Source organism: Candoia aspera, chromosome 5, assembly GCF_035149785.1.
Source record: "Candoia aspera isolate rCanAsp1 chromosome 5, rCanAsp1.hap2, whole genome shotgun sequence".
Taxonomy (NCBI): Eukaryota; Metazoa; Chordata; class Lepidosauria; order Squamata; family Boidae; genus Candoia; species Candoia aspera.
The window spans coordinates 63,936,153-63,946,481 of record NC_086157.1 but is presented as its reverse complement, the minus strand read 5'-3'; the positions used below and the strand labels follow the sequence as shown (position 1 = coordinate 63,946,481).

Genomic DNA, 10,329 nt, shown 5'->3' with positions numbered 1-10,329 from the left:
AAGGAACTGTCTTATTCCTGAACTTTGTTAGCAACTCTGGGAAACATTTTTAACTGATGATTGTGTTTTAAAAGTTTTGTAATAAATTAATTATCTTCTAAGGAGTAGTTCATTGACGCTTTCTGTCCCTACCACTTTTCCTTGGATCATCCAAAAGCATTTGTCTGAGAGAAAAAAAACCAGAAAATGGGACTCATAAGAAGATTATTTCTATGTTTAGTAACATTGTAGCATGCCCTAAAAATGTTTGCAATGGTATTTGTGCTTTGTAACTGGCCAGTGAAGGAACTATGTTCCACTCTGGTTTTGGGGAGGAAAGAAAACTGTTGGCAGGTCCCATCCCAACAAGTACTTGCTGATAAAGCAACAGTCAGGTTCACATTGCTGGCTGCAGAGTGTAGTTTATTAAGAGTCAGTTCAACACTATGAGAAAATATTCTAATAACCAGTAACTGATTGTACTGAAAAAGAAAATATGTGTAAATGCATTACAATGTTGAAGCAAGTAGATAATATATTTATTCTCTTTAAGAAAAGTTCTGGGACTTGCTATTTTCACATGTAAAATTTTCAGCAATTATTGAAATAGATTGGGCATAAATTCTTTGAAATATCAGAAAAGCCAAATTCTTGGTGGTGCTGCATTATTAAACTCTGATATGCTGGTCTCCTACTCAACAGACTCAAAAATCCTTAAAGCAGTAGGTTCCAGGATGATGGATTTTTTAACGTAGCAGTTATTGGCAGATAATGCAGTGTCCATTCTTGAACTTTCAAATAGTTATAGACTCCAAGTATGTTTAATAAAATGCAAGAAATACCATGCAGCTGTTTTAAGAGTCACATTCACTTTAATGAGTAGACTCCTTAAAGCAGCAGCATCTTGGGGCGGGGGGGACTTGCTCAGAAGTCAGAAAAAAGACTCACAGAGAGATGCTGTGTGTGCACAAGGTCCAAAGCCAAATGTTAAATGTTATATTTTATATTTAAATATAAGTGGTGCCATTTAGCAAACGAAACCCGTTAAGAGTGGAGCGTAATCAGGCATAATATGCAAAATCAAATCTCTTACAACATGGACACTTTTTAATGTCTTTTTCCTGTTTATCAGGGAAAGAAGTTCTATTCAAGTTTTATCATATTTTAAAATTAATGCATGATTTCAATACCCTTGCTCTGGATTGTTCTCTATGTTAAAGTTGTACTGGCCATCCTTACCCACTAATCCCTTTTCCCTCCTGTTTCCTCCTGTTTTTTGAACTAATCATGATCCATCAAACAGAAATCAGAAAAATATAGTGACCCATTAGGCCAGTGTTCTCTAAACTAGGCCTTTGCAGGTACATCAACACCCATAATTCTTAGCAATGGCTATGCTAGCCACATATTTTTGGGAGTTGAAATCCACAGTTCTAGGGATTCTTAGGTCAAAAAAGATTGCATTAGGTCTTTATAAACTTTTTACTTTTTCTTTTTATCTGGACATTTGCCATATCAACATATTAAAAAAAAGAAACTATGGTAGAGAAACTAGATATTAACAGCAAGCTTTTCCTAAAAATTCCACAAGAGTACTTCAAAAGTAAGGAAACTTCAGCAGGTTTAAAATTCATCTGCAAGCTTTCAGTCTTCAAAATGTGAAAGCACAACTGCTTCAATGTAACTGAGAGTTGTGTGTGTGTGTGTGTGTGTGTGTAAGCATGCATTTAACATCAAAATATTAAGAATAACATTCATCCTGATCAAGAGAACTTCAAAAGAAGGAGAAAACAAATTTAATCCAATTTTCTTTCCATGAAACCACAATACCTTATGCACATAGTCTGACAGTTTTGCACCATAAAGAATGTCTTCATAAAGTTACATATTGCGTTGCTAAATAAAGGATATTATCTGCCCAAATAGCAGATCCCTAGATGAAAACCTGTTTCTACAAATCAGTGGTATTGACTGGATCTGCATGACTGTGTTGTCCTTGATATGAAGTTAGAATCCAAAAGTTCATTTCTGTTGTTCCAGACAAGTTCAGGATGCAAACCTGGAATAATCATACATAGGAACGCATGGTCACAGACTTGATTTGGCTGCATGGTGCTGAATGTTCATGTCTTTCAGGTTCCTCAGAACAGCAGCAGAGACCACAAAACATGACTCCTCCAAAGATTAGAAACGCTGCTGAGATCCAGCCTAAATAGAGGGCAGCTCCCAATTCACGTTTCCGAGCAGCTTGGATTTCTGGATTGTAAAAATCCTCGATGATATCATTGGCAATCCAGGAAACAGGAATCAGCACTAAAGCCCCTGTCAGAAGAAAAATTACTCCAGCTGTGAATAAAATGTTCCTTTTGATTTGTTCATTACTGCCTGAACTTCCAATGCATTTCATGCCAGCAAAAGCAGTCAGACAGGCAATAACTGACAGTGCACAAGCCGTGCACATTAATCCTCTGGCAGCGTCTAGGATAGGTGGAAGGGCCAGTATAGATTTATAGAATTCACACTGATAATTCTTGATATGGCTGACACATACCATCCATAAGCCTTCCCAAATAGTCTCAAAGACTATAATGTTGTTTCCTGTAAAGGCTGATACTTTCCATTGAGGCATCAGAGTGACAACAACTGTTCCAATCATGCCAATACTCCCAAGCAGCCAAGCCACCATTTGCAGTGGACAGAAAGCCATCTCAGAAACTTGCATCCAGAAAAGCAACAATCAGAATACGCTTTCTAAAGAAGATCTTCGTTCCTCTGAAAAGATGACAATGTAGTCATAATTTCCTCCCTGGCCAGATGAATTTAAGATCATCTTCATCTATGCGAGTGAAGAGCAAGTAGAGAGAGATTCACTCCTGCCTACTCTGAGGAAGCTGCTATATATATATCTCTCTCTCCTAAAATTCTACAAAAGCAAGGCCTAATACTTTGGTAGCAAATCATATCCTTGGGAAGGGTGAGTCCAACTTATCATACCTGATGTTGATGCTTTTTTGAATTTCAATATTTCTACAGGACTATAATTAAATGATTAGGCTCTAACTATAGTGCTGATCATTATTCTACAACAATCATTGTTGCATTAGTGTCAAAATACAATAGGTAAAATGAACTTGATGTTCTGTCTGGTAAAATATATTTACCACTTGTTGGTGACAAAAATCCTAGGCTGGATTTAGGATATTTGCTAATGTTTCAAGGAAGAGATGAATGTGAATTATTTATGTAGACTCACTGAGGCACCCTGTTTTCATTCATTAGTTATGAAATTAGTAATGAATTAGTAATTAGTAAATAACATTGTGTGCAGAATGTCTTTTTCAAGCTACACCTGATAATTCTCCAGATCAATGAATTACATGGCTTAAGCAGTTCCTTTAACATAGATAAGTAAAAACAAGATAAATAGATCCTGAGGTTAATGAACTGGAGCACCGGCGAAGCCCTGTACATCCAAATACCCATGAAGAAGTCCTGGTAATGCTTTATCAGCCTCAGATTATTTATTGGGGGTTAAATCTCAGTGATTATGGAAAATTTTGCAGTCACCTTCAAGTTTTACGCTTTTAGCTTACAGTATAACTGCAGCCCCCACCCACATCTTCTCTTTTTGCCTTTTAGACTATATAATGAATACCAGGAGGTCAGATCTACCTCCAGGCAACATGTCACCAACAAAGAAGTGTGGCTGGAGTAACTGGTTCCTTCCCTCAAAGTCATTTGCTTACTGGAAATTTGTAAACCTGATGTCCAAACAAGGTTGTTCCAAACCCTGTTTGGAAATCAGGGTTACCTCGTTCTCTGATTAAATATTGTTGCCCTGACAATTAGCTTACCTTCATCAACATATGAGTTATATTAGTATTGATTTGCATATTTCATCAAATTTGAAAAGTAATTAAAATGAGCCAATGTTATTTAAGAGTTCTAATCTTCAGTATGTCAGAGTAGGTAATCTTTGATTTCGATTATTTAAAACTTTACTCATGTTGTGTGGTCACAATAGATTTAAATCAGTACTGGTGCAAGTCAATATAAGAAGTTATCTGCTATTTAGTTAGACTACTGATCCACCTAGATCAATACTATTTTACACTGACTGACAGTCCCTGTGTAGCATCTAAAAAGGGTGGTTTCTTTACTAGTTGCCAAAGATCTTATCAACTAGAGGTGAACTAAACTTACTATCAAAAACCAAAAATTCTATGATTGAATAGGCTGTAATCTTGTACCTCCAAAGGCCCTGGGGAAAGCAGATTATCTAGACCTAATTCAGTTGGGTTTCAGGCCAGGTTATAGCATGGAGATGACATTGATCATACTTATCAATGACCTTAGATGGGTTCTGGATTGGGGTGATGTATCCATCCTGGCCTTCCTTGATCTTTCAACAGCCTTTGATACTTTCAATTATGGTATTCTTCTGGATCATTTTAGGGGACTAGGAATGGAAGATATGGTTTTATGGTGGGTTTCCTTCTTCCTCTGAGTCCAGTTCCAGTCAGTGTAGGAGGGAAATAGGTCCAGCCCTAGACCCCTATACTGTAGGGTGCCTCAGAGCCCAACTCTCTCCACACTCCGATTTAAAATCTACATGGTGGACTTATCATTCTTGCTGGACAAGCAAATGATAATCATGGCCAGAAGGGCCTTTGTATAAATCCATCTTTGTATAAATCCACCAATTTCACCCGTAACTGAATCAGGAAGCTCTACTCACAATCACTCATGCCTTAGTCATTGCCTGGTTGGTCTCTTGCAATTCATTTTACAGAGGATTGCCTTTGAAGAACATTTCAAAGCTGCAACTGGTCCAGAAAGCAGCAGTGTGAGCATGTTGTACCACTGCTTTGTGAGTTTCACTGGCCTCTGGTAGGCTTCTGGAGACAATTCAAGGTGCTGGTTGTTACCTATAAAGCTCTGAATGACCCAAAGTCAGTTTACTCATCGGACTTCCTGTCTCTGGTCATTTCTACTCACCTCACCAGACCTGGCAGAGTGGGCATGCTCCAGATAGCCTCTATTAAACAGCATCATTTAGCTGAACCCAGGAGATGTGAAAATAGACAAAATGAATGTATTGTAAGGAAAAGGAGAAACTGAAGAAAACCAAACTGATGGGTTATCTGTACCTGTTACTGCTCTTACCTCTGAACTTAACCATGTGTAATCTCTCTTCAAAGCAAGCATTTGCCGTGAACGTTATGACTATTTAGTTTTATTCCAAGTGTGGAACAATGTAGCATACTAAAATTTAATATATCAGAACTCAAGAAAATTCATATTGTGAATGAAATAGCAAGCACACACTTAAACGCAGAGAGAAAAAGTAATAAGGAGCCCGTATCATTTGGGTACCCATAGTTTAAAATGTCTTCAGGACTTAAAAAAAAAGTAATACAAATAGGCAATTATTCCTCTCAGCTTAGCTGAGGAAGAAGTCAGTAGGTGCCAAATGCACTCTGTGCCATAGACTGGAGGTGAAGTTGATTTGCACTCTTAACCAACAAATGAACCTTTAAAATGGAGGTATTTTTACAAGGTTCTCTCCAGCAGATCTTAAATCTTTGGACTACTAACACTAATTATTTTGGACTAGAATACATAATGAAGGAGGTCAAATAATTTAAACAGAAGCTATTTATATAGCACCTTTTGCAACTAATTGTTCCAAAGTATCTGAAGTATTTATTTGAAGAACAGAATCAAGTCACAGGGACTGAATTAAAGACAGCCTGCATTTATTTCTGTATAGCCATAAGCACAATAAAGGCATGTTGTCTCAGATGATAGCAGATACATAATGCTGAAACCTGAGAGAAGCAAAGCAAAAAAGATCAATAGAAACAGGGGAAATGAGAATATAAGTATCGTGAATTATACTAACACAGCCCTTGTGCTAGTTTTTAGATTTCCAAAGAATTTTGAGAATTTGATTTTTTTCTATTTTAAAATTTTACATTAAACTTGGGATAATTATCAAGATCTCAGTTCTATCCATATTTCAGCAACAAATTGGATAACTCTCTATTAAAAGAGAAACATCTCCTTTTTCTTGTCTGTTAATTGCAAAATATCTGGCAATCTGCCATTTGCCCTCCAAATGCATTGGACTACAACTTCCGTGTGTTCTAGCCCAATACTGTATATAGGAGCCTCTGGGTTGTGGAGGGCTGGAATACTCTGCATGAAATGAAATGAACGCTTGGAAAGGAAGTTTACTTTTTTAATGCCTAATTCACACATGCAGTGATCAACATGGTCATCATTCAATGATGCTGATAGGAAGAGATTATACCACAAGGCAAATTGTGCAATTTCCCTCAGATCTAATAACCATCTTGATGTAAACAGCATTTGTGATATTTTAAGGTACATTCCGAGAGCCAGTTTGGTGTAGTGGTTAAGGCACCAGGCTAAGAAACCGGGAGACCATGAGGTCTAGTTCCACCTCAGGCACAAAGCCAGCTGGGAGACCTTGGGCCAGTCACTCTCTCTCAGCCCTGTGAAGGAGGCAATGGCAAACCACCTCTGAAAAAACTTGCTAAGAAAACTGCAGGGACTTCCCAGGCAGTCTCCGAGAATCGGGCACGATTGAATGGATATTTTTTTTAAAAAGGTACATTCTAAATTCAGTAATATTTAGCAGTAAAATACATATTGATGTTAATGCAATTGGATTGCACAGTTTCTTCTTATTATTGATTTTAAAAGTATTTTGTTAGTTCTTCACTAACTGTAAGCTGTAGGACTATGCAGACTTTTGATGGGATCTAAGTAATATTGAGTAGTTAACTTGTCCACCGCTCTAGTCCTATAACTGTAATCAGTTTCCTGTCATATTTCAGTTCAAGCACTCTGTGAAGGGATCTTCTAATTCTTTTTTTCTAGAAGGAGAATGCATGTGTATAGCTCTATAACTGACATTATAACCCCTTAAAAACTGTAAGCAATCTCAGTAGCTATGTTAACATGTAACATGAATGGCTGCATTTCCTTTAGGCCTGTCAAATACCAGTGCTTAAATGCTTTGTACATGTAACACACCCTGACACAAAATACGTAAGCGATTAAAACTTAAAATAAATCCCAGCTGCTACTCAGAGACAATTTTTACCTCAAAATTCATCTACCAATCAGCCACATGAGATACCTTCCATTTTTACACATGGCTTTAGATTTCACATTTTGAATCCAGATTAGATTTACTGAAAGAGCCATTAGACAAGTCACACAAAACTTGTTACCTGATGCAGAGTTAAATACTTTTAATAATAACATTCTTTAACTGCAGAATGAAATAGAATGCACATAAAACTAATGTCAGATTGCAATTTACTTTAACAAGAACAAACATTAGTTACTTCTAAAGCATTAATGCTTTTGGATAAAACTAAGGAAACATTTTGTCAGAAAATGAAAATCAACTACTTTGAAACATATAATTTCACTCTTTTTTGACAACTAAACAGCATTTTATTAAAAAGGGTACTTATGCAAATAATCATATATAGATTTAGAGTGGATATTTTCAGTCTTTCCCCACCACCTTTACAATATATCATATATTTTAGACATTAAATTTTGAATTTAAATTTTTAAATTTTGATTTCAGCAAAGCTTAAACGTTTACCAGTGACAACAACATTCTTGCCACCACTCTGAAGATGTATATGTGTGACAAAGTATAAATATCTGTATACTTCTTAATAGATGCTAATTAGAAAAATACAAATTAGAAACAAGATGCAGCTTCAAGCTCCATTTCTACCCTGAAATATCTGAAGATATTTTCTATCTTTTGTCTTAACCTTCATCAGAATGGCACTCCAGCATGCACAGAATGTTGCACCAGCAAGCTTCTTCTCATCTTGTCAGAGTTCATGTTTGATGTAAAAGATTCTTCCTCTTGAATCGAGGCAACTAAACATACTGACTTTTAGAGTATGCACTCTCAGCTCTTCTTTGAAGATTGCGGCTGTGGTGGGTAGCTGGTTGAGAGGGCAGTGAGTACCTGTAGCTTCTGTTTTTTTCATTGCAATGGCAGAAACAACATAGAATTGCCCCTCCAGCCACAAGACAGAAAGTTGATGTCCAGCCTATGTAAAGAGCTTCTCCGAGCTCTCGCTTCTGAGCCACTGTGATGATGGGATTGTAGAAGTCTCGGATAATGTTATGGGCAACAAAGCACACTGGGATGAGCACAATGATGCCAGCCAGGATGAAGGAAATGCCACCTGCCAGCAGAATATAGCCTTTGATGCGGTCATCATTTCCTGTGCACTGGGTACACTTCATACCAAGAACAGCTACCACAAAAGCGAGGAATGCCAGAGCTGAAGCTGCACACATCAAGCCTCTTGAAGCCTGCAGGTCTGGTGAGAGTGCCAGGAGGGAGTCATAGACCTTGCACTGCATCCTGATGGACGCTTGCCTTATGCAGTTCATCCAGAGGCCTTCCCAAATAGTCTCAAAGACCACCACATTGTTTTCAATGAAAGCAGTCACTCGCCACTGGGGCATGCCAGTGATGGCAAAGGTCCCAATTGTGCCAATGCCTCCAAGGATCAATCCTACAATCTGCAGTGCTGCAGCTGCCGCCATGTCCTCATCCCAAGTCAGAAGAATGTTGTTGCAGAAATGCAGAGTTTTAGATGAATCCTGTTTTACTTTACTGGTTCAGCTCATCTGTTGAAAAAATAACTTTTTGAAGCATCTCATGCTCAGGTACAAAAACTCTGCTAACTCAAACCCATTTCAGTCTGCACTGATTGGGACTTGGCTTTTCCTTTGCTGTTTTGAGCATACCACTGCTCCTATTGATTGGAAAGGATAAACTTATCTGTCAGGTTTTACAACTTCCAAAGCCAGTGAAAGGTTACACATAACAGGGCTTGCAATGTCCACAAAAATCTCTCAGGACACACCTAAAACTTTGAAGAAAATATTTTTCCCTTAAACTTGCTTCTCTTTCTATCATGATGTCACATTATTGTTATAAAACAGGAGAGTGTTAATATGGCAAGCCATTTTTTAAAAACAATCCCTCCAGTTAGGACCAAAAACAGCATTGGAAAGTTCTAACATATCATTGGCATGTTTATCTTAGAGTTAGGCTTTGCTTAGAAAGTATAAGTTAGCTTTTATTTTCCTGACTCTGCTGAACAGTGAAACAAACATTTTAAAACTGTCATTACTGTGGGGGTTAAATATGAATCCAAGCAGATTAACCCTGAGTTGCAACCGATATGTTGGTGACTGGATTTGCAAAATGTCATATAAAAGATTCAAGCAAAGATTTGCAAAACCTCATTACAGTAATAGCATTACACAATTAGTAAACAAGGGAACAGGCTGATTGAACTGTATGAGTTTATTTACTTATTTAAAAATCTGGACATTCATGAGGACTGAAATTCTGTGATAGCTAATTGAATTAGTAACTTTAACTACAGTTGGTTCCACTCCGGCTGCTGTTTCCTTTCTCTGGTTTCATCCCTAATATATTGAATCATTATCAAATCAATACATGTAAATCTGGAAATACTGTATCTGGAATTTTGTCTATTACCACTGTCTATTATTCCTCCTGGCTGAAATTAATTTTCTGTTCCCCAAACTCCTCTCCTCCTCGCTAAATCTGTCCTAAGTAAGATAAAGCACTAAAATGTAACCCTGTTCAAAGTTTTCAAGTCTGTATATATGTGACAGATATATTCTTATTATTCTACCTGTAAATTACTTAGTAGTTAATTAAACTGAATATTGTTTCTCGTACATATGTACGTATTTAAAATTCTGCAATATACAGAAACGTGTTGATAAGCTATGATATTCTTAAATGATACTGAAAATATATTTCTTTCACCAAGAATTTAAAAACTTTCTGCTTCAAGAATGGCCCACAATCAGTTTTCATTATTCCCACTCATTTCATGTACTATAAGAATGTAGCTCACTCTGCATCTTCCCAGGCAGACCAGGCAGGACACACGACCAGATGAGCTAATACTACTTTATAGTAAGGCTACATTAACAGAATCTTGCAAGTCTGAGGGTACAAATCTCCTGCTGTCTCATTTACAGTCTGAGAAGTTAAGGAGGGTCCCTTCTGAGTCTCTTTCTCTTCCTATTATGCAGCTGCGGGCTATGCCCTCTCTTATCTGATCATTCCCTAAGCAGTATCCCTTCCCCCTGTCTCTCAAGGTCTTTCCCATATACCGTTACACTCTGTGATTAGAAATCACATTCCTCTTTTCTAAATAAATAATTAAATGCTCAGCATGGGGAGGTGGTAATTCTGCATATCAGAAGGAAAGCTAAGTCTCTCCT

At 37.3% G+C, this 10,329-nt stretch overlaps 2 protein-coding genes across 2 annotated transcripts; both read right to left on the bottom strand.

Moving 5' to 3' along the window:
- Positions 1-2,047: 2,047 nt before the first annotated feature.
- On the bottom strand, positions 2,048-2,686 carry LOC134498552 (claudin-17-like). The gene has a single exon (XM_063304709.1). The coding sequence runs from the start codon at positions 2,684-2,686 to the stop codon at positions 2,048-2,050; it is 639 nt and encodes a 212-aa protein (XP_063160779.1).
- Positions 2,687-7,920: 5,234 nt separating this feature from the next.
- LOC134498551 (claudin-8-like) lies at positions 7,921-8,601 on the bottom strand. The gene has a single exon (XM_063304708.1). It carries the CDS (start codon positions 8,599-8,601, stop codon positions 7,921-7,923), a length of 681 nt encoding a protein of 226 aa, XP_063160778.1.
- Positions 8,602-10,329: the final 1,728 nt, after the last annotated feature.